We start from the raw sequence: 24,565 nt of genomic DNA, 5'->3' as shown, positions 1-24,565 counted from the left end.
TTTACTCAATGATAGTAAATTTGAGTTCAGCAGACGATTCCCTCTTGTTTGAGTACCAACATCACTAGGAAATAATTTGAAAAATTAATTTTCAATTTTTGAAGGCCAATTTAAATTTCCGAAAAAAAAATTTTTTTCGAAAAATTGACCCTATAGAATTATTCTGCGTGCAATTTCCTCTTGATTGAGTACCCACAAGGCTGGTAAATAATTTGAACAATGAATTTTTGAATATGAAGTTTTTTTGGAAATTAACCCTCTGTACATATTCTGAGTATAATTTCTTCTTGTTTGAGTACCCACATGCCCAGAAAATATTTTTAAAAAATTTATCATATTTTGAATTGAAGGAAATACCATAAACATAATTTTTTTATATTAAAATGTCTTTATTTATTTAAATGAATACTAATACAACACAATTACGCTACAGAGTGCTCATTATTCACACAAATTCAATTATAAATTTAAAAATAATAAAAATATAAACAAATGCACTCTTTGGTTCGTTACATTTACAATAATCATTACAAAAATTACAGTAAGCTTAAAATAAAAAGGAAAAAATAATAATATTTTACAATTAATATTTTTAATTAAATTAAATTAAATTAATAATTACGGAATTTTGAAAAATCTTATCAACAATAAACGATTATTATTATAACACTTATAGCTTTTTTTTTAAATTCAATACAATAATAATAATACTAATAATGTTTATTATTATTATTATTTAGACGTAGGTAAACAATAACGTGTCAATCCAAATTTGAACATCGGTTTTACACAATGAAATTTCGACCCATTATGGTATGGTAATAATTACCATAATATCATGGTAATATTTACTATGCTATCATAGTAACCATTACTGTGGTATGGATTCCCATGATATAAGTAACTTATAAATGTTATGACACACGTTTCTATAATAGTATAGTAACAATTACTGTGATAAAATAGTAAAGATTACTATGCTAGTATAGTAACTATTACCGTAATAAGAATTTCCATAATATAACATTTACTATATCATTGAGACATTTCTCATATTATCATAGTAATCGTTACTATTCTATCAGGGTAATGATTACCATACTATTACGGTAGCTATTACTATGATAGTATAGTAACCATTACCGTAAATTACCGGCACGATTGCTATAATATGAGAAATTTTTTTCAATGTTGCGGTAATAGTTACCACAATAGTATGGTAACAATTACTATGATGAAATGGTAAAGATTACTATGCTAGTATGGTAACCACTACCGTATGTTATAGTAATTATTCCTATAATATGATAACATTTACTATAACATTGAGACATTTCTCATAGTACGATAGTAATTATTACCATACTATCACGGTAACTATTAACATACTATTACGGTAATCACTCCCTTAATATTGTAGTAATACTCACCATACTATCATAGTAATCGTTACTGTACTATTTCGGTTAATCATTACCATACTATTACGGTAACGATTACTATGATAGTATAGTAACTATTACCGTCATGGTTCCCATAATATGAGAAATTTGTTTTAATGTTACGGTAATAGTTACCACAATAGTATGCTAATAATTACTATGATGAAATGGTAACGATTACTATGCTAGTATGGTAACCATTACCGTATTTATAGTAATGATTCATATAATATGATAACATTTACTATAAAATTGAGACATTTCTCGTATTACCATAGTAATCATTACCATACTATTACGGTAACGATTACTATAATAGTACAGTAACTATTACCGTAAATTACCGCCATGATTTCTATAATATGAGAAATTTTTTTTAATGTCACGGTAATAGTTACCATAATAGTATGGTAGTGATTACTATGACAGTATAGTAATTATTACCGTGAATCATGGCAATGATTCTATAATATGAGGAACTTTCAATCGTAATAGTAATCTTTACCATAACGTTATGGTAATGATTACTATTTTGAATGATAAACATTTCCACAAAATATTGTAATGATTACCGTAAAAAATTTTTTTTTAACGCCGGTCTAGAAAAAATTTTTTAGTTACTAAGAAGTCATTAAAAAATATTAAATTAAAATGATTTTTGTGGGTTGACACGGTATTGCTTATCTACGTCCATGTGGGACATAATTAAATATGCACCGCTACGATATGATATATTTTGTTAATAATATTTTATCAATAAAAACTAATAATTAATAATTAATAATTATTAATGATAAATACATTCTAAATTATCACATCTTGTGAAGAAATAATTGTTACAATAAATTAATTTATTTATTTACTTTTTTTTTTTTTTTAAGTAATGCGTAAGTATGATTGTACGGATGGAGGAAAATTTATCAGTTGTTTACATATATTTTTTTTTTATAAAAAATTTTTTATAAAAAATCGGTATAAAAAATTACTGTCAGTCTCTTATTAATATTTAGTTATTTAGTGTACTGAGTATTTTATTATCGGTATGGAAAAATTTTTATAAAATTTAATTATAAAAGTGAGCATTTTTTATTTTTAAATCGGCAGTGAGGTTTAAAAAATTTATCGATGTCTAGATTTCAAGGACCGATTTTTTTTTTAATTGGGAGGACTGAAGAATATAAAAAAACTTTTTATTCCCTTTAAAATGAGTACCCGCATGATAGGAAAATTATTGGAAAAAAAATTTTCATTTCCGTCTAAAAAAAAAATTTTCAATTTTCATCAAAAAATTTTTTTTTCACAAAATGAATACCATATTTTTAGTCAAGATAAAATTTCCTTTAAAATGAGTACCCACATGACAGGAAAATTATTTGAAAAAAAATTTTTAATTTCCATCAAAAAGATTTTTTTTTCCACAAAATAAATACCATATTCTTAGTCTAGATAAAATTTCCTTTAAAATGAGTACCCACATGACAGGAAAATTGTTTGAAAAAAAATTTTCAATTTTCATCAAAAAATTTTTTTTCCACAAAATGAATACTGTTTTCTTATTCTAGATCAAATTTCCTTTAAAATCAGTACCCACATGACAGAAAAAATTTCATTTTCTTCCCCAGGAAAATTCCAATAAGAAAATCCGGAAAACCCGAGAAAAAATCTCAATTCTAAAAAAATGTACCAAAGCCTTGAAAAATCCAAAATTTAAAAAAAAATTTCCCTACCCGTCCACCCAAAAATTCAAATTTTCTTTCTCTTCAAGCCGAGCTCGGAAAATTCGCAAAAAAAATCCATTGAATCGAAATCCGAAAACTTCCAAGGTTTGATTCCCCAAAAATTTCCCGAATCCTTCGACAAAAAATCACTAAATCGGTTCCTTACTAGTCCGCGAGTCAGATTTAAAAACTCCCGCCGATGTTCGTTTCCCCTCAATCCGTATCAATTATCAATATCAATATACAATAATTTATCCACAATCACACGTTACATCGTGCATAGCCTCCAGACAAATTGCGTGTAGCAAATTTCCGTGATCGCAAGCATTTCGTTTTAAAAAATCAAAATCCCATTAAAAAAACCATTAAATTTAATCCAACCTCGCGTATCTAGGTACGATATTATTCTTAATCCAGAAGTCGCAATTGTCGTGGTCCCTCTGCGGAAGAATGTCCTGACCCACGACAATTACAGTCCGTGACTTGGGGACATTGGCAGCGTCGACGATCTTTCCATGCCAGACGAACTGATTGAAAAGCTGCTGGATAGCGGACACGTGTCGCTTCTGCTCCGGAGCTCTCGCAGTGTAGGACCCGAGCATCGAAGCGACGTCGTCGTCAACATCAGCCAGGTGACCCCTCGGCTGAGTCGACAGATAGAACGGAACATCCCGGTCCTCATTGCTGACCGATTTAGTGAAATTCCAAAGCGGGCAGACCACGCGGATGTCGGAAATCATCGACACGAGTCCTTTTAACGTCGCGTTGTATCGCGCGATGGCTTCGTCAGCGAGACCGCTGGTTCCCAGCAACGAATCCCGGACAATTCTCTCGACCTGGGCGGCGTCTATGGTAGCGTTCGGTTCCCGGAATCTCTGAGGTGTCGCTGCGTGGGCAGTAGTTCCCATCACCGTCAGAACTGGAGGTCCGTCGCGTTGCAAAACGTGGAGAATGTCCTCGTAGATGATCAGTCCGTCATTCACCAGCCACTCGTGTCTCCATTCAGCAGAAGATGCCTCCCGTGGTTCCGGTAATCCCGTGTCATGTTGGTACCAATTTGACGGCACCGCCTCCATTATACTCTCGGCTGATTTACTTCTCAGACAGGAAATTTCCCTGCACTGGATGTTGTTGAAAAATGACTCGGCCATTCTCTCAGAGGCATTCAGTGGTTTCGTGGGGAACAAAACGCTGCTGCTTGATATCCAAGCGCGTGAAAATAATTTTTTGTCGTTGTCTTTCTCTTTGCCTTGACGCGATGCTAAAATTGCTGATACCAGAGTACCCCCGGCACGATGTCCCCAAATAGTTACCGAGTCTTTGTCACCACCGAAGTGCTGGATGTTCAACTGGACCCATTTTAAGACCGCGATTATGTCAGAGAGACCGTAATTCCCTGATGTCGGGGGGTAACTGGACCTGGTGAGCGGCTCCGCGGCGAGGAAACCAAAAACTCCGAGACGGAAATTCGGGCGGACGAAAACCATATCGCGGACGCGGGCTAATTTTGCTGATGGCTGCATCACACCCGGGGATCCACCGGACATCGTCTCGGCGCCGATCATCACGACGACTGGGAGGGGAGAGTAGTAGTGGACTTGGGGAGTGAAGACGTCGAGGTAGAGACAGTCTTCGGAACCGGAAACTCGACCTGAGGGGTCACGTTGCCAGCAGAACTCGGATGAATTGTGGGCGAGATAAGTTCCGTTCCAGCAGTACTCGATTCTGTTGAGCGACTCAGCGGGTTTCCAGCGGCTGTTGTTCACTGGAGGCAGAGCGTACGGAATTCCGCGGAAAGCGAATCCGCCGTCCTCGAGTACGCCTTGTACGGGACCGCAGGAAGTGGTCGCTTCGACTTTTCCGTCTTTCACGGGAGCTTTGATGAGCTGCTGGGGTCCGGCGCAGGCGACGCTGATTATTATGATGAAGATCAGCAGAATCAGGAGAACGGCAGCTGGAAAATATGAGTTGTAGATTGTAGAGTTTGGGGTAATTTGGGAAATTTTTTTACTTACCGGTGACTAATCGGTTGCGACGCGCGGCCGCGATAAAGACGGCGAGGGGATGATTTTTAGATGGCGGGTCTTCGGTTTGATCGCCACCGTCTAGGCGGACTGTCTCCATGCCGTCTTCGGTGTCGGGCTTCTCGGCTCCGTCTCCGAGGGTTTCGACGCTGGCTAAGCCGGCAGTTGCACCTAATTCTGCATCAGTTTCCTAAAAAAAAAAATTGAATTTTTAAATGCTATATAAAAACATTTTATGGTAGATTTTGAATTTTAGTGGGAAAAATTAATTCAAATATATTTTTGCCATATTCAGGCTTTTCAAGGCAAGGAAAAACCCAAAATGTATTTTAAAAAATTTTCCTGCCATATAATAAAATTTTCCATGCCAAACAAATCATTTTCCGGACATATTTTTACTTCAATGGCATATTAAAATTTTTAAATTTAAAACAGCTCTAAAAATTTTCCCGACATATTTAAAGTTTTCTTGCCATATTTTGACTTCAATGTCATTAAAATTTTCCAAAGCAATATAAAATTTAAAACACATAAAAAGAAAATTTCCCGCCCCAGATTAAAATTTTCCCGCCATATTTTGACTTAAATGCCATATTAAAATTTTCCAAAGTAAAAAAAATTTCCCTCGCTATATTAAAATTTTCCAAAGTAGAAAAAATTTTCCTGTTCTATAGTAAAATTTTTCATGCCATTTAAAAAAATTCCCCGCCATATTTTGATTTCAATGCCATATTAAAATTTTCCAAATTCAAAAAAATTTCCCGCCTTATATTAAAATTTTCCCGCCATATTTTGACTTCAATGCCATATTAAAATTTCCCAAGTAGAAAAAAATTTTTCCTGTGCTACAGTAATATTTTTCATGCCATTAAAAAAAATTTCTTGCCCTGTATTAAATTTTCCCGCCATATTAAAATTTTCAATGTAAAAAAAATTTCCCTGGCTATGTTAAAATTTTCCATGTCATTTAAAAAAATTTCCCGCCATATTTTGACTTCAATGTCATATTAAAATTTTCCAAAGCAATGACAGAATTCCAAGTACGTCACAAAATTTTCTTCCGTATATTATAATTTGCCAAAGTACAAAAAATTCAAAAAAATTTCCCGTGCTGTATTAAAATTTTCCATGCCATTTAAAAAAATTTCCCGCCATATTTTGACTTAAATGCCATATTTAAATTTCCCAAAGCAATGACAGAATTCTAAGTACTTCTTGAAATTTTTTTCCATATATTAAAATTTTCCATGCCATATAAAGAATTTTCCTTCATATTAAAAATTAAACACCAAATTCTGAAAATATTTTCCCGCCGAACTCTAAAATTTTCTTTCAAAACCAAGCCTCTAAACTCAACTACCCAAGCCTCTAAAATAAAACATAGACGTTATAGACGTCATTTGAACCGACGGATCAATAACTCAGATGTTCTCAACTAATTCGTGTCTCTGTACCTCTGAGCCCTATCGTCCACAAAAACTTAAATAAATAACCCGGGTACTAAAAATCTCATCTCATATCATAATCATATCCGGGGAGTGCACTCACCTTCTTCTTCTTTGGGAAAACCGAAACAAGCGGCAATCTAATGGCGTTTAATAACCCCCGTCTCGCTTCCTTTTCCTTCTCCTTTTCTTTTGAAGGGGTGGTCGGCTTCTCTGTCAAGTTTTCTTCTTTAGTACCTTCGGCGCCGGGTTCTTCAGTAGTCTCGGCTTTTCCCTCCTCCTGAATAATCAAATTAATTATATTACCTGCCATTGTTTTTTGTTCTACTCTCTAATCTATACCTCTACCTCTACCTCAACCTTTTCTCTCAACTCATTCTGTCTATTATTTTAAAATAAAATAATCTTACAACGTGTTATTAACTACAGGTGATTGTCATTCCGGAAACACGCCCGACGTCAGGAAAAATGTTATTTTCCGCTCCGATGAAGATTCATCGAAATTTATAATATAAATTAAATTAAATATAAATATATATATATGTGGGTCTGTTAAAAAAATCTAAATTTCTAATTTTTCGGCTGTTAAAAAATTTTCAATTTATCAAAAAAAAAAAAAATTGGGGATTAAAAAAATTTTTATTTGAATTTTTAAAAAATGGCGCCAACTATTTGAGTTTTCTCATGGAGATAACATGGGTTTTTTTTATTCAAAATTTCTGTAACTTCGTGTAGAGAAAAAATTTGAGCCATAAAAATTTTATTAAAAAATTTCACGCTCTATAAAATTACTCGTAAGTTCCGTATATATTTTTATATTTCCGGCCATTAAAAAATTTTCTATTTAAAAAAAAAATTGAGTTGATTAAAAAAAATTTTTATTTGAATTTTTAAAAAATGGCGCCAACTATTTGAATTTTCTTATGGAGATAACGCAATAGTTTTTTTATCAGTTTTTCCATTAGTGGTCTATTTACCCCATATATATATTTATATATTTTTTTTTTATTGAGACAAATTTTTTTTTAACGAACTACTAATTCTCTGAATGGACTCTAAAACACTTGGAACAAAAGCGTGATCGGCATTGTCTAGAATTGTCCCTTCTCTTTAAGGACCATAGGGTGGGTCCTTTTTATAAAAATGCTTTGTGTCGATCGCTTGGGTGTATTACGATCACTCGTATCCTCAATAGACCCCACGTAAATTAAGTAAATAATCATTCGGCTCGTGGTTCCTCATGTGAAATATTATATATAATAAAATATATATATATATGACTTTTTTTAAGTTCATATTTGCCATATGGTGTTTAGTAAAATTTAGAATGGGGTGAGATGGGCCGGGCGTGTGAGTTAGGGTGTGTAAAATGTTCGTTGGTGTGATGAAAAGTAAAATTAATTTTTCTATGTAATTTTGGGCCTATGGGTAAAATGGGCCGGAATTGAAATTATTTATAGACTAAGATTAATGACCGTTAATTTTAGGTCTATGAAAATTTTTTTTATCAGTTTTTATGATCAATTTATTATGATTTTCTAATCTTTTTAGTTTGGGGTTCTATGGGCCATTTTTAAAAATTATTTTTGTACAGAATTTTTGATAAAAATCCTGAATTTTACGTTTTATTATTTATATTTTTTTTTAATTCCAAAAATTACATTTTTTATGACAAATTTTGACTTTGGGGAACTATGGGCCATTTTTAAAAATTATTTTTTTACAGAATTTTTCGTGAAAATTCTAAATTTTATGTTTTATTATTTTTATTTTTTATTAATTCTAGACATTAAATTTTTATGACAAATTTTGACTGGGGTACTATGGGTCATTTTTTTAAATTATTTTTTTACAGAATTTTTCGTGAAAATTCTAAATTTTATGTTTTATTATTTTTATTTTTTATTAATTCTAGACATTAAATTTTTATGACAAATTTTGACTGGGGTACTATGGGTCATTTTTTAAAATTATTTTTTTACAGAATTTTTCATAAAAAATTCTGAATTTTATTTTATTATTTTTCTTTTTTTTTAATTCCAGACAGTAAATTTTTTATGACAAATTTTGACTGGGGTACAATGGGCCATTTTTAAAAATTAATTTTTTACATAATTTTTTATAAAAATCCTGAATTTTATGTTTTATTATTTTTCTTTTTTTTTAATTCCAAAAATTAAATTTTTTATGACAAATTTTGACTGGGGTACTATGGGCCATTTTAAAAAATTAATTTATTACAGAATTTTTTATCAAAATCCTGAATTTTATGTTTTATTATTTTTCTTTTTTATTAATTCCAAAAATTAAATTTTTTATGACAAATTTTGACTGGCGTACTATGGGCCATTTTCAAAAATTATTTTTTTACAAATTTTTTCATAAAAAATCCTGAATTTTATTTTATTATTTTTCTTTTTTTTTTAATTCCAGACAGTAAATTTTTTATGACAAATTTTGACTGGGATACTATGGGCCATTTTTAAAAATTATATTTTTACCGCCTATTTAATAGAGAAAATTAATTAAAAATATTCCATTATTATTATTATTCATGAATTTAAAGTATATGGGGTAAAATGGGCAGTGAAAATTGAAATCCAATAAATTAAAAATAATGGTAATAAAATATTTATTGATAAAACGTTATCTTTATCCGGTTATTTAATTTATTTATAAGTAAAACAAGACCTTCCTGTAACTTTTATCCTTGTATTTGTATACGAGCAATGTGATACTGTAGCAGCGACAACGGACTGGCAATATGATATTTTTATAAAGGCAAAGAACATAAAAGATAGTATAGTAAGACTTCTCGGCTTAGCGCTAACAACATTAATATAGTTTTATAATATATTTACTTTATTATTACCCGAGTTACTTTACGCGTGGAACTTATAAGTCTAATAAAATTATATACGTGTAGCGAATACGTTAATCGTCGCCACTTTCTTCGTCAATTAAGCTTCTAATAAGACGGATCAAGCCAATTAAACTTCTGAGCCATATATATATATATATGACCAATCGCTCTCATTTATGACTAAGAACTTTTTTTTTATGATTTCGTTTTACTTGAAACTTTAAATTCTTAAAACTTCCAAACCATCAGTCTTACGTTTATTTTCCTCATGACCTTTTTTGCAGGGAATTAAATTTCCTACAAAAAAGTTCCTCATCAAAATTCCCATAAATCGAACCCTTTGAAAGTTATAAAAGTTTTTTTGAAAAAAGTGACATTTTAAATTTCCGTAGACTAAAATTGAACATATCGATAACTTTCAAAATAATCAATTTATCGTAATTTATCATAAGACCTTTCTTGTAGGAAATTAAATTTCCTACAAAAAAGTTCCTCATCAAAATTCCCATAAAATGAACCCTTTGAAAGTTACAAAATTTTTTTTGAAAAAAGTGACATTTCTTTAAATTTCCGTAGACTAAAATTTAAAATATCGATAACTTTCAAAATAATCAATTTATCGTAATTTATCACAGATCATTTTTTGTAGGGAATTAAATTTCCTACAAAAAAGTTCCTTATCAAAATTCTCATAAAAAGAACCCTTCGAAAGTTACGAAAGTTTTTTTGAAAAAAGTGACATTTCTTTAAATTTCCGTATGTTAAAACTTAAAATATCAATAACTTGAAAAATAATCATTTTATCGTAATTTGTCATAGGACCTTTGTAGTAGGGAATTAAATTTCCTAAAAAAAAGTTCCTTATCAAAATTCCCATCAAATGAACCCTTTGAAAGTTACAAAATTTTTTTTGAAAAAAGTGACATTTCTTTAAATTCCCGTAGACTAAAATTTAAAAAATCGATAACTTGAAAAATAATCATTTTATCGTAATTTATCACAGGACCTTTTTAGTAGGGAATTAAATTTCCTACAAAAAAGTTCCTTATCAAAATTCCCATAAAATGAACCCTTCGAAAGTTACGAAAGTTTTTTTGAAAAAAGTGACATTTCTTTAAATTTCCGTAGACTAAAATTTAAAATATCGATAACTTTCAAAATAATCGATTTATCGTAATTTCCTAAGAGACCTTTTCGACAGGAAATTAAATTTCCTACACAAAATATCCTATCGAAATTAATCATAAGTCTGACCGTTCGAAAGTTACGATCCACAGTTCGAAAAACTGGTCCGCTAGCTCATAAAATAAATATCACAACAAACATAAAAATAATTTGTTATTTTCCCACGAGTAATTTGCCACAAAATAAAACCCTACAACTCCCTTCTCTTACTTTATTATCCCCTTACTCCTCTTACACCCTACCGGCCCCCAAAGGGCAAAAAATATCCGTAATGTGACGTCACGATTCGCACCTGGCGATCGATCCGGTTTTAATAATACGCGTTAGCCAGCACGCACATCATATATATACATATATATGTGATATTTTTTGTGTTAACTTGGATATATAATATATAACTACACGATTTTTTTATTTTTTTAAATTCGGTACCGTAAATAAAAATAAAATATAAATTAATGTAAGTACGTACCTTGCATGGCTCTTTGCTCTTCGTTCGACAAAACCCAGGCATCTTTATTCCACCAATGGGAATTTTTTTCTTTGGCTTCTCTTCAGTTTCATCAGTAGCTGGCGTTGATCCCGTATGTTTTGTATTTTCTTCATTCAACATTTTTTCTCGCTCCTCTTCAGCTATTTCTTTTTTATCCATACTCGCGTCTTTTTCTTGGTCTTGACTCATAGCTCTTCTCTACACCAGCTGTAAAAATAACAATTATTATTATTATCATTAATAAATATAATTAATTATTTAAAGATGAGAGTCATGTTAATTATCAACTCCCCCATAAAAATCGTAATACGACAAAGATGAGGATGACGCGGATATAAAACTCTTGAGTGGATAAGCGTGCGACAGATGCTCGGCACGTGTTACATGCGCGTATCCTATTAGAATATATATTTTTCATATTTTTAGAGCACTTGGCTTTTTTCATTTTTCTTAATACGGGGTATTAATTTATTTAAAACTTTTTTACTTTTGTTACTGTAACTTTTTAACCCTTAGTCCTATGGTTATTTTACTAAAGACCTTTTTTGTAGCCCTTTAAATTCTCTACAAAAAAGGTCTCTGTGATAATTTTCATAAATTAATATTTTCAAAAGTTATGAGAATTTTAAATTTGGAGTACAAAATTTTTTAAAAATTCTCTTGATAATTTTTTTATTTAAACTTTAAATCATAATAACTTTTAAACCCTTAGTCCTACGGTTATTTTGTTAAGGACCTTTTTTGTAGCCCTTTAAATTTTCTACAAAAAAGGTTTCTGAGATAATTTTCCTAAATTGATATTTTCAAAAGTTATACGAATTTTAAAATTGGAGTACAAAATTTTTTAAAAATTCTCTTGATAATTTTTGAATTTAAGCTTTAAAAAATAATAACTTTGAAACCCTTAGTCCTACGGTTATTTTTCTAAGGACCTTTTTTGTAGCCCTTTTAATTCTCTACAAAAAAGATCTTCGTGATGATTTCCATAAATTAATATTTTCAAAAGTTATACGAATTTTAAAATTGGAATACAAAATTTTTTAAAATTCCTCTTGATTATTTTTTAATTTAAACTTTAAATCATAATAACTTTTAAATCCTTAGTCTTACGGTTATTTTACTTAGGATCTTTTTTGTAGCCCTGTAAATTCTCTACAAAAAAGGTCTCTATGATAATTCTCATAAATTAATAAATAAAGAAGTTATCGATATTTGAAGTTCCACAAAAAATACTAAAATTCTCTTTTCTATAAAAAGTTATCAAGTACTGCGGCAATTATTCATGTAAAAATAAAATTCTATGAAATTCATTTTCCTAAAATCAATAGTTGAGCCCTAGATACATTTATTCAAAATAAACTATATATATAATTTACCCCACGCGAATATTTTGTTGAGTAAAATAGTAAAGATTTGAGTTGAGGGTGATGGCGCCAAGGGGAATCGCATGTAGACAGCGTCGCGACGCCACGATTATCTACAATGGCAACGTCGCCGTCCATCTTCCCCACCCCAACACTAACACACCCCACAAAAAAAAATAAATAAAAAAAAAAAAAAAATTTTTACTCCAAATTCAAAAAACAAAATTTTCACAAAAAAATATATGAAAATATATAAATATATATATGACTAAATTTAATTAAAATACGTTGTCATAGAAATAATCAATCGATTAAACGTCGCGACGACACTGACGTTGACGTTTCAAGTCGTCGGCTAAAATTTTATTTTAAAAATTTAAAAAAAAAATACAAAAATTCTGTGAAAAAATTTATTTCCAACTTTAGAAGACAAAGGAAAAGAGAACAAAGAAAATTTCCCGCTTAAAAATTTATGGGTTTTAAATTTAAAATGAAAAACTTTTCAAAAGAAAATTCAAATGATAAAATTTCGGCCTTTTTTGTCGCTGTCGTAAAAATAAAAACTGAGACCTTCAAATAAACTATTTTTGGAAGTCATAAATTTAAAAGAATTCATTGTTTGAAAAATATAAAAATATATGAAAATATTTTTTATGGTTCTGAGATAAAAAAAGAGCGAGAGTAGAGGACTTACCTGTTAATTTTTTCTGTCACAGTAAAAAAGTACAAAAATTATTGTGATTGCGATGGACTAGTGTCAGGATGAAGACCGAATTTAAGACTGAAGGGACTGAAGGCTGGTAAACTCGTAGAAAGCAACCAACTGCGAACTAACCACCGGAAGAGACGGCTATGGGGGGATGCTTTTTTTCAAGGGGATTACTAATGGCTGAAGCGCGCGCAACATTTACGCTTTTTTTAATACTCACGCATGCGTAATTTATTTAAAAAGTATTTTGTGGAAAAAAAAAAATTTACCGAAATAAATAATAAGAAATTATTTTTAGGAGAAAGTAAACAAAGTAATTATGGAAATAATGAGCGAGATAATTTGAGTTTATGGAATAATTTAATTGTCATGGAGAATTTTTTATTTAATTAAATCTATGGGCGTTTTTTTTTTTTATTTAATTTTTTCGAGGATTTTTTTGGAAAGGGAGGCAGTGAATTTTTTTAGAGGAATTTTCGAGTAGGGGTATAATTTTCTGTAGAGGAAAATCCGTAGGAAAATTAGGGTGGAGTGAAAATTTGAAAATTTTAAGTTTGGAATAAAAGAAAAATTGAAAATTTTTGGGAATTAAAGCTTTGAGTGTAAATAACTTTTGAATGGATCATTTTACAGTGATTTTTGTGAGGACCTTTTTTGTAGAGAATTGAATTTCCTACAAATTTGGTCCTTGTCATTTTTTTGATATCTTTGATAGTTTAGTCAGAATTACCTTAAATAGATAGAATTACTCCGAATATGAATATTAGGTTTCGATGAATGACTCAATTACTTAAAATCGTAATTACTCGTAAACTATCAATTTTAAGAGAAATTTTAATAAGACCTTTCTTATAGAGAATTTAATTCTCTACAAATTTTGTCCCTATCATTTTTTTGATATCTTTGATAGTTTAGTCAGAATTACCTTAAATAGATACCAAACCTACAATGGGATTTTTAATGGAAATTTTGGAGAATACTTTTAATTACACTTACTACTAAACTATCGACTTTATGAAAAATTTCACAGAATCTATTTTTGTAGGGAATTTAATTCTCTACAAATTTGGTCCTCATCACTTTTCGTGTATCTCTGATAGTTCAGCCAAAATCTTTTAATATAAAAACTAAAACTATGGGGATTTTTCAAAAATCATGTCACCTTTTTTATAAGAAATTAAATTCCCATAAAATAGGTCATAAAAATAACCACAGATGTCAGTTAAAAATTTAAATAAAATATAAAAAATTTATTATTAAAAATCATACAAATAATTAATTTATTTTTTCACTTGTTCATTTTTTTTAAATGACTTTCAAAATAATTTCCGTCTCCTTTTGTCGCCTGTTTATTTATTTGCTTGTGCCGATCCCTAGACACAATTTCTTCAATAACTTCGCCGTCTCCTTTAATTAATCTGCATTAAAAAACAGAATTTTAAATTTTCAAATTTGAATTTCCCGCGCATTTTTAAAATTTTTTAAAATTACCTGTGCCTACCCGTGGTTTCATCAAAAACTCTTTTGATGACACTCTGCCTTTTCTCCCATTCCTCTTTGGTCATCGGAGCCATCGATCGACCGCCTCTGTCATCATCAGTTACCTCAGTCTTAGTTTTTTTATCCTCAATAACTTCCAGCTGATTCTTAGCGTTTTTCAAAACTTCTTTTTCTTTTTTTTCTAATTTTTTCTTCAACTTTTTCATCTTCTTCTTTATTTTTTTTTTATCCTTCTTGTATTTTTTTTTTCGCTTTAGTTTTTTTTTTTCACTCGAGTCCGAATCCGAACTCGAGTCAAAACTTGAACTGGAACTGGAACTCGAACTAGAACTCGAACTTGATACTTTTCTTTTTCTAGATTTTTTAACTCGATCGGGATCGCGTTTTTCCAACTTATCCATTTTTTAATTTTCTGAAAATTTGAAAATTTTAATTATTTATTTAAAGTTTTGTTATATTTTTTACTTACGATTAATTAATTTTCTTAACCTCCAAGTTCTCTGGGTCCAAGTCCAGAAAAAAAATATCAATTCCACAGCTCAGTGGCCCGATAAATTTAAACTGCGCAGCTTTTAATGCGCAGAGTTTCATTCTCTCAATGGCGCGAAATTTCAAAAATACAAATTTTTAAATTATTTTAATTATCAAAATTTATAATTTAAATTTAAATTACTCAGTAATTAACTAGGGCCCAATTACTGGGTCCGTCAAATTATTAAGTAATTATTGAAATTTAAAAAAAACTTAATAAGGCCCATTTTTAATTTTGGGCCTCACAAACTTATTGCCTTTTAACCCAACGAAGGTTTAAAAATTTTTAATTTTTAAAAAATTATTTAAATTTGAATTTAAATCTGCGCGGGAAAAGTCGCGCAATTCAAATTTTGAAAAAATTTAAGGCCCACTTTTAATTTTGGGCCTTAAATTATTTCCTTTTACCCAAACATTCACGAATTTTTAGATTTAAAAAATGATTGAAACTTAAATGTAAGTATGCGCAGGAAAAGTTGCGCAATACAAATTTAAAAAAAAACTTAAGGCCCACTTTTAATTTTGGGCCTTAAATTATTTCCTTCACCCCAACGGAAGTTCACAAATTTTCAAATTAAAAAAAATTGATTCAAATTTAAATTTAAATCTGCGCGGGAAAAGTGCGCTGGCGTTTTCATCGCGATCACAAAAAAAACAAAGATGGCTGCCGCGCCATCTACAAATGGTAATAAAAATGTAAATATTATTGTTGTTATTATAATAATAATAACAATTATTTATGGTCGGTTGGGTTTTTGACATTAGAGTATAAAAATGGCGGTGATGTGAAATGGCAGGACGACGATCTGTTCTCGCTACTGTTGAATCCCTATCAGGATCTTTAGGGAACCAGCATTCAAATAATAGTAGCAATAGTATCGGTACTGGTTCTAATAATAATATTAATAATAACAATAATATTAATAACATTAATAATAATAATAACAGTAATATTAGTGGTGGTAATAATAATAATAGTAATAATAATACAGTGGATCCATTGCAAGAATTATTTGAAGCCTGCAAGAATGGGGATTTACCTCGAATTAAAAAATTGGTAACACAAAAAACAGTCAATGCCAGAGATACTTCTGGCAGAAAGTCGACACCTCTTCATTTTGCTGCTGGTATGTTTATTATTATTATGGTGATTGGTGATTGATGACTGATGATTGGTGATCGGGTTTTCCAGGTTACGGGAGGCGAGAAATAGTCGAGTTTTTGTTGTCAGCTGGTGCCTCGATCCAGGCGAGAGATGACGGTGGGTTACATCCGCTCCACAATGCCTGTTCATTTGGACACTGCGACGTGGTGAGACTTCTACTGGAGGCTGGTGCTAATCCTAATACTAGAGATAATTGGAATTATACTCCGCTCCATGAGGCTGCTATCAAAGTAATTTTTTTTTATTTTTTCGTAACACAAAATTTTAATTTTCATTCATTTATTAAAAAATTTTTCATGGGAAGTGAAATTTAAAAAAAAACAAAAAATTTGAAAAATTCGATATATCGATTTTTAATTTGTGATATCGATTATTGAATCGATACATCGATAGTTCAGTATATCGATTGTTAATGCGATATATCGATTTTTGATTCGATATATCGATTAATAATTCGAGATATCGATTATTAATTCGATGTATCGATTAGAAATTTAAGATATCAATTTTTACTTTTATGTTACGATTCATAATTTGTTGTATCGATTCATAATTTGTTGTATCGATTAATAATTCGATGTATCGATTTATAATTCGATATATCGATTGTTATTTCGATACATCGATTCTTATTTTGATGTATACAATTTCGACTTTAATTAGAAAAAAAATCGATATTAGAAATTAAAATTTCAATAAATTAATTTAAAATTCGATTCATCGATTTTAAATTTATGATATCGAGTATTCAATCGATACATCGATTTTTTGTGAATTATGTATCTTTAGTATAATATATCGATTGTTAATGCGATAGATCAATTTCTGATTCGATATATCGTTCACTATATCGATCAATAATTCGAGATATCGATTACTAATTCGATGTATCGATTAGAAATTCAAAATGTCAATTTTTACTTTTATATTACGATTCACAATTTATTGTATCGATTAATAATTCGATATATCGATTGTTATTTCGATATATCGATTAAATAATCGATAAATCGTTTGAAATTTAAAGTCGATTAAAATCATATCTTTTCTTGTTAAAAACAAAATTCAAATTATCTAATTTTCAAAATCAATGTCGATCTATCGAATCAATTAATCGACAACCGATTTTCAAATTTAAAAAAAAACCGCTCAAAAATTCAAATTCCCGCTTTAAAATTTTAAAATTTCTTTTTTTTATTATTCACTAAAATTCAATAAAAAAAAATGTCACCGATTTTTGAAAACTAAAAATAATTACAGGGTAAAATAGACGTATGTATTGCATTACTCCAACACGGTGCGGATCCAAATATTCGCAACACGGAGGGTAAAACAGCCGTCGAATTAGCCGATCCGTCCACAACAAAGCCTGTCCTTACCGGGGAATACCGTAAAGACGAACTGCTCGAAGCAGCGCGTTCAGGTAACGAAGAAAAGCTTCTTCAGCTGCTCAATCCCCTGAACGTAAACTGCCACGCGAGTGACGGTCGTCGATCGACCCCCTTACACCTCGCCGCGGGGTACAATCGTGCGCGCGTAGTACAAATTTTGTTGCAAAATGGCGCAGACGTTCACGCGAAAGACAAAGGGGGTCTCGTTCCCCTGCACAACGCCTGTTCCTACGGGCACTTCGAAGTGACCGAGGCGTTGCTCAAACACGGGGCGGCGGTAAACGCGAGCGACCTCTGGGCCTTTACTCCCTTGCACGAAGCAGCCAGCAAATCACGGGCCGAAGTGTGTTCGCTGTTGCTAAGCGAGGGCGCCGACCCCACGCAACTAAACTGCCACGGCAAGAGCGCGATAGACGTGGCGCCATCTCTCGAGCTCCAAGAGCGGCTCGCTTACGAATTCAAAGGTCACTGCCTCCTGGACGCTTGTCGGCAAGCGGATCCGACGAAACTCAAGAAATATTTGTCCCCCGAAATGGTTAATTTCAAGCATCCCTTCACTGGGGACACTCCGCTGCACGTCGCCATCGCCGCAGTGTCCAGCTCAACTTCCTGCTCTGCGTCCTCGTCCCCGACCCCCTACCACCCGAAGCGCAAGCAAGTAATCGAGACCCTGATCCGTAAAAACGCGGGCCTTAACGAAAAGAACAAAGACTTCCTGACCCCGCTGCACGTCGCCGCTGACCGTTCCTACTACGAAGCCATGGAAATTCTTTTGCGCAACAACGCGAGGGTCAATGCCCTAGACAACCTGGGCCAGACTGCACTGCATCGCTGCGCCCGAGACAATAACGCGCAGGCGGTTAAAATTCTACTGGCTTACAACGTCGACCCCTCGATCGTTTCATTGCACGGGTACACGGCCGCCCAATTGGCCACCGAAAGTGTCGCCCAGCTGCTAGAGAATCCCCCGAGTTCCCCGACGGCCACCAGCAACAACAACAGCACCAGCTGCCTGATAGACATCCAGCTTCTAGAAGCCTCCAAAGCCGGCGACTTGGGCGCCGTCGAGCGGATCCTGACTTCCAATCCCCTGGCGGTCAATTGCCGCGATCTCGATGGTCGGCACTCGACCCCCTTGCACTTTGCCGCGGGTTACAACCGCGTCCCCGTCGTCGAGTACTTGCTGTCCCATGGAGCTGACGTCCATGCTAAAGACAAAGGCGGATTAGTCCCACTGCACAACGCCTGCTCGTACGGCCACTACGAGGTCACCGAGCTCCTGGTGAAACACGGGGCCTCGGTCAACGTCGCCGACCTCTGGAAATTTACGCCCCTCCACGAAGCCGCCGCCAAAGGCAAATACGAAATAGTCCGGCTGCTACTTCGCCACGGCGCGGATGCCACTAAAAAGAACCGCGACAACGCGACCCCCCTTGATCTTGTCCGCGATGGAGACCAAGATGTCGCTGACCTGTTGCGTGGCAACAGCGCGCTTTTGGACGCCGCTAAAAAGGGCAACTTGTCTAGGGTCCAGAAGCTCCTGTCCCCTGACAACATAAACTGTCGCGACGCCCAAGGAAGAAACAGCACTCCGCTCCATCTAGCGGCGGGTTACAATAACCTCGAAGTTGCCGAGTATTTGCTAGAACGTGGCGCTGACGTGAATGCCCAAGACAAAGGCGGCCTCATTCCCCTCCACAACGCGTCCAGTTACGGGCACCTCGACATCGCGGCTCTGCTGATAAAATACAACACAGTAGTGAACGCCACCGACAAATGGGGCTTCACTCCACTGCATGAAGCAGCGCAGAAAGGCCGCACGCAGCTGTGCGCACTTCTGCTCGCCCATGGCGCGGATCCGTTCCTAAAGAACCAGGAGGGCCAGAGTCCGATCGACCTGTCGAGTGCCGACGACGTTCGCTGTCTGCTGCAAGACGCCATGGCCTCACAGCAAATGGTCCCCGCGTCCAGCCTCGTAAATCTGGGCAACGTCGCCATCAACTCTACCCTCCTAAGACGTCAGTCTTCGAACATCCAGGTGTCCACGACCATAACGGGACTGATTAACACGACGACATCCTCGCCCGCTTCGTCACCGACCCCTTCGGCTTCGACTCTAATTCACGAGACGGTCATAATGCCCTCGGGCGCGGCCATGACTCTCTGCGTTCCTCTGGCGACATCTAGGAACATCAACACAGAAGCTTTGAATCCGATCCCGCCTATTTTGGAGACTTGGTCGCTCGACCACAAGGAAGATCGCAGCGCGGTGACAAACATCGCAAGTTTTCTCAAGAGTTTGGGGTTAGAGCACTTGCTGGAACTGTTTGACCGCGAGCAGATCACTCTGGACATCCTTGCGGAGATGGGCCATGAGGACCTGAAGCAGGTTGGGGTCACGGCCTACGGTTACAGGCACAAACTCATCAAGGGAATGGACAAACTGCTGAACTCGGCGACCAATACCGCGCTTTGGCAGCCATCTTTGAGTTCATCTCCGGGAACTTTGCTGGTGGATTTGCTGGTTGATGACAAGGAATTCCTGGCAGTGGAAGAGGAAATGCAGAGCACGATACGCGAGCATCGGGACAATGGTCACTCTGGTGGGATTTTCTTGAGGTACAACATCGTGAGGATCCAGAAGGTACAGAACCGGAAACTGTGGGAACGATACGCTCACAGAAGACAGGAAGTTGCTGAGGAAGTAATCGCAGCTGGGCCTTGCATCACTTCGTCTCCTACTTCGGGTGGTTCTGGTACTGGAGCTAATAGTGGAACTGGAACTGGGAATGGGAATGGGACTAGGGCGACACCTACTCCGGCGACAACGATACCTCAGGCTAATGAACGAATGCTGTTTCACGGCTCGTCGTTTATTAACGCTATTGTGCAGAAAGGATTTGATGAACGGCACGCTTACATTGGCGGAATGTTTGGCGCTGGAATTTATTTTGCTGAGCATAGCAGCAAAAGTAATCAATATGTCTATGGAATTTGCGGGGGAACTGGTTGTCCGGCACACAAGGATCGCTCTTGCTACATTTGTCACAGGTAATTTTACTTTTTTCTTCATTTATTTTATCCCATGTGATAATTTTTCAGCCACTTTAACTTTGAATGATAATTCTGGGTCAAATATCACAGATACGACAAAAATGGTCCTATACAATCTTGTAGCCCTTTCAATTCTCTACAAAAAAGGTTCTTAGTACTTTTCACCTAAACCCGTTATTTAAGGCGCTATAATTTTTTTAAATTAAACCCTATTTTTTGTCGATCGAAATTTTGTGCTATTCCTTATGAAAACTTTGAATGATAATTCTGGGTCAAATACCACAGATACAATAAAAATGGCCCCATACAATCTTGTAGCTCTTTAAATTCTCTACAAAAAAGGTCCTTAGCACTTTTTACCCAAACCCATTATTTAAGGCGCTATAATTTTTTTAAATTAAACCCTATTTTTTGTCGATCAAAAGTTTGTGCTATTCCTTATGAAAACTTTGAATGATAATTCTGGGTCAAATACCACAGATACAATAAAAATGGCCCCATACAATCTTATAGCTCTTTAAATTCTCTACAAAAAAGGTCCTCAGCACTTTTCCCCTACACCCATAACTTACCCAGCAATTCCAGGTCCACTAAAAAATTAATAAAAACTCATGACCAAAATACTATTCCAGGCACTTGTTACTCTGCCGAGTGACCTTAGGAAAATCATTCCTCCAGTTTTCTGCCATGAAAATGGCCCACGCACCACCAGGTCACCACAGCGTAATGGGTAAGCCCTCTCAAGGCGGACTGGCCTTTCCCGAGTACGTTGTCTACCGCGGCGAGCAGGCCTACCCCGAGTATCTGATAACCTATCAAATAGTGAGGCCTCAAGACGCAAGTGGCGCCACCGGCGCACCCGAAACAGAACCGGACGCCAGTAGGTGAGATGACCAGAGTGGGGGTAACGTTGGCCCTGCCTTCAGATTACGGCGTCTATGCTGCTGCCAACCGTCGCCTTCCACTTCTAACCTCAATATCGTCTCTCATTAATCAACCCAAGCTAACCCAACTTAATTTTTAATTAATCTAATTACGCTTCACAATTTAAGTATAAAATAATTAGTGTAATTTATGTAAAATATGTAATTTTAGGTGGCGGTTATAAATAATTGACTACGTGTGATATTTTTATTTTATACACATTAATTAATTAATTAATTAATTTTTTTTTCACATTTTATTAATTAATTCATTTTAATTTATTGTTATATCACACTATTATTATGTCACTTTGTATTATAAATAAATAAAAAAAACATATGAATAAAAATAATATCATTCAATTAATTTAATCTTCAATCGATTTATTTTCCTTTTAATTTAATTATTAATTATTTATTATTGTCGCTAATGCGATTGCGATATCGCTAATCAGTGAAAAAAATATTATGGAAAATTTTCGGTGTAATGTCGGGATCCGGGATGAGATTAAAAATATAATTAGCGCAAAACAATCTCATAGATCATAATTATTATTTATATATATATTGATATGAATGTGGAAATTTATATGGCATTTGTATACATAAATTAGATTGACTAATACTCAGATATTAAAAGCGAATGTAATATAAATAAATATGTAGACAGTACACCTCGATAACCCGAGAGTGGCGCCGAGTACGTCGGATGACATTAATCGGCTGCGTGCCAAGTGCCAAAAATTTTAATAATATTTTTATTTTTATTTTTGTTTACGTTTACGTTTGGGTTCATGATATTTTGTATGAGATTTTAAATATGAAGAAGGAAAGACGGAATTTGGGGAAAGTAGGGCGAGGTTAGTTTTGGTTGGAAGCGGGGGAATCCTTTTTTGAAATGAGCGGGAAAAGGGAGAAATTTGAATTTTGGTTTTTGGGAAACTTTTTTGGGGGGGGGCGATAATTGGAGTTTTGGGGCTAAATATTGGAGATAGGAAAAAAAGTAAAGAGAGGAAAGTTGTAGGGAATTGAATTCTCTACAAAAAAGGTCTGATTAAAGTTTTTCAAAAAATTGATAGTTGATGAGTAATTAAAATTTTAAGTAATTAAGTCTATTGATGCGAGTCTAATATCGATTCTATAAATAATTTTATCTTTATAAAGTAATTCTGACTAAACTATCAAAGATATCGAAAAAATGATAAGGACCAAATTTGTAGGAAATTAAATTCTCTACAAAAAAGGTCTGATCAAAACTTTTTGTAAAATCGATAGTTTAGGAGTAATTACCATTTAGAGTAGTTAAGTCTATTTATTGTAGTCTGATATTAATTTACGATAAAAATTTTATCTATATAAGCTATTTCTGGCCAAAGTATCAAAAATATGACAAAAATGACAAGGACCAAATTTGTAGGAAATTAAATTCTCTACAAAAAAGGTTTGATTGAAACTTTTCGTAAAATCGATAGTTTACGAGTAATTGGCATTTAAAGTAATTAAGTCGATTGATTGTAGTCTGATATTAATCTATGATAAAAATTTTATCTATATAAGCTATTTCCGGCCAAAGTATCAAAAATATGACAAAAATGAAAAGGACCAAATTTGTAGCTCGTTAAATTCTCTACAAAAAAGGTCCTTACAACTTTTTCCTCAACCCGAGCCCTCAGCTCCTTTCCATCCAACGCCCGTTCCATCTAATCTCTTAAAATTTTCCTCCCACTTGACCCCGCGACCCATCTTGCCCCGCGATTTATTTACATTAAAACAAGATCATCTCACATATCATTTACCAAAACCAGCTCTCATGGCCGCCCACTTTTTTTCTTACAATCTAATTTAAATCTACAGTTTTTATTTCAAAATCTCAAATAAAACAAAAAAAATATAAAATACAGAAGCAATTTTTTATTTTTTTTTTAAATAATATCACAATAAAAAAATAAATAAACAAATAATGAATATCATTAATCACAAAATGATTAAGAAAAATCATACGATTTTCTACTAAAAACATTAATCGTAAAATTATAAATAAATTTTTTTTTTATTACGCATTAATTTTTTTTTTTTTTTACTTTAAATAAATTATGATTTTTTTTTTTATCTGAACATAACATACATTCAGTGAAAATTTTATTTACATTTTAAATCACGAGTTTTTTTTTTTTTTTTTTTTTTTTTAATAAAAAAAAAAAAATTGTTGTTAAGATAAAAAATACTAAATCGATATTTAAATAAGTACTCCAATAGATCATTGACCTCTTTCATATTTCTATGTCATATAAATAATTTGTAAATTAATTTCATTTTTTTTTTTTTTTTTTTTTTTTTGAAAAATTTTATTTATAAGTAAATTTTATTTTTAAGTAAATATAAAATCTATAACTGATTGATTACATGATGAGTGAGTAGTTAATTGATCGACTGATTACTTAATTTAGTAAACAATTTAATTTTTTGAAGAATTCAAAACAATTTAATTTTTTTAGGATGACGAAATTATTATCAATTTGATATAAATATTTTTTGAATAACAAGTTGTATAATTTTTATGTTTACTATTGGGTAACTAGTAATGAACTTGATGAGTAATTAAATTTAAAAGTTGTTATTTTGGACTTTTGGAGTCTTTATGAATATCTGGGGTCTAGAGGTCGAGAGACGAAGGATTGAAATATTTTTTTTTAAATTCTGTGTTAAAAGAGCTTTGAAACGACCTATAACAAGAGGTAATTAGGAGAGTAATTAGGAA

The 24,565-nt window shown here is 33.2% G+C and overlaps 3 protein-coding genes across 5 annotated transcripts; 1 reads left to right on the top strand and 2 right to left on the bottom strand.

Annotated features, from left to right (window-relative positions):
* Positions 1–377: 377 nt before the first annotated feature.
* On the bottom strand, positions 378–13,389 carry LOC130663797 (neurotactin). The gene is made up of 5 exons (XM_057463269.1): positions 13,229–13,389; positions 11,150–11,377; positions 6,733–6,909; positions 5,176–5,374; positions 378–5,114 (listed from the first exon to the last, which is right to left on the bottom strand). Exons 2-5 carry the CDS (start codon positions 11,357–11,359, stop codon positions 3,532–3,534), a joined length of 2,169 nt encoding a protein of 722 aa, XP_057319252.1. The 5' UTR covers positions 11,360–11,377; positions 13,229–13,389; the 3' UTR covers positions 378–3,531.
* Positions 13,390–14,461: 1,072 nt separating this feature from the next.
* Positions 14,462–15,321, bottom strand: LOC130663886 (ADP-ribosylation factor-like protein 6-interacting protein 4). Of its 2 annotated transcripts, none has more exons than XM_057463435.1 (3): positions 15,213–15,321; positions 14,735–15,155; positions 14,462–14,661 (listed from the first exon to the last, which is right to left on the bottom strand). In XM_057463435.1, the coding sequence occupies exons 2-3, from the start codon at positions 15,142–15,144 to the stop codon at positions 14,532–14,534; spliced, it is 540 nt and encodes a 179-aa protein (XP_057319418.1). In that variant the 5' UTR covers positions 15,145–15,155; positions 15,213–15,321; the 3' UTR covers positions 14,462–14,531. The 2 variants fall into 2 exon arrangements, with proteins under 2 accessions (XP_057319418.1, XP_057319426.1); XM_057463443.1 differs by having other exon boundaries at positions 15,233–15,299.
* Positions 15,322–16,030: 709 nt separating this feature from the next.
* Positions 16,031–22,174, top strand: LOC130663770 (poly [ADP-ribose] polymerase tankyrase). Of its 2 annotated transcripts, XM_057463222.1 has the most exons (5): positions 16,032–16,155; positions 16,267–16,401; positions 16,467–16,669; positions 17,700–20,881; positions 21,517–22,174. In XM_057463222.1, the coding sequence occupies exons 1-5, from the start codon at positions 16,065–16,067 to the stop codon at positions 21,770–21,772; spliced, it is 3,867 nt and encodes a 1,288-aa protein (XP_057319205.1). In that variant the 5' UTR covers positions 16,032–16,064; the 3' UTR covers positions 21,773–22,174. The 2 variants fall into 2 exon arrangements, with proteins under 2 accessions (XP_057319196.1, XP_057319205.1); XM_057463213.1 differs by having other exon boundaries at positions 16,031–16,401.
* Positions 22,175–24,565: the final 2,391 nt, after the last annotated feature.

The sequence above is a fragment of the Microplitis mediator genome, chromosome 1, assembly GCF_029852145.1.
Source record: "Microplitis mediator isolate UGA2020A chromosome 1, iyMicMedi2.1, whole genome shotgun sequence".
In the NCBI taxonomy this organism is placed as follows: Eukaryota; Metazoa; Arthropoda; class Insecta; order Hymenoptera; family Braconidae; genus Microplitis; species Microplitis mediator.
This window is presented reverse-complemented; position numbering and strand designations above follow the sequence as displayed.

Coding starts and splice junctions, on each gene's coding strand:
- LOC130663770 (XM_057463213.1), top strand. CDS start 16,065: ATGGCAGGACGACGATCTGTTCTCGCTACTGTTGAATCCCTATCAGGA. Junction 16,402..16,466: donor ACCTCTTCATTTTGCTGCTG/GTATGTTTATTA, acceptor CGGGTTTTCCAG/GTTACGGGAGGCGAGAAATA. Junction 16,670..17,699: donor TCCATGAGGCTGCTATCAAA/GTAATTTTTTTT, acceptor AAATAATTACAG/GGTAAAATAGACGTATGTAT.
- LOC130663797 (XM_057463269.1), bottom strand. CDS start 11,359: ATGAGTCAAGACCAAGAAAAAGACGCGAGTATGGATAAAAAAGAAATA. Junction 6,910..11,149: donor AGAGCAAAGAGCCATGCAAG/GTACGTACTTAC, acceptor TTGATTATTCAG/GAGGAGGGAAAAGCCGAGAC. Junction 5,375..6,732: donor TTTTCCCAAAGAAGAAGAAG/GTGAGTGCACTC, acceptor TTTTTTTTTTAG/GAAACTGATGCAGAATTAGG.
- LOC130663886 (XM_057463435.1), bottom strand. CDS start 15,144: ATGGATAAGTTGGAAAAACGCGATCCCGATCGAGTTAAAAAATCTAGA. Junction 14,662..14,734: donor GAAACCACGGGTAGGCACAG/GTAATTTTAAAA, acceptor TTTTTAATGCAG/ATTAATTAAAGGAGACGGCG.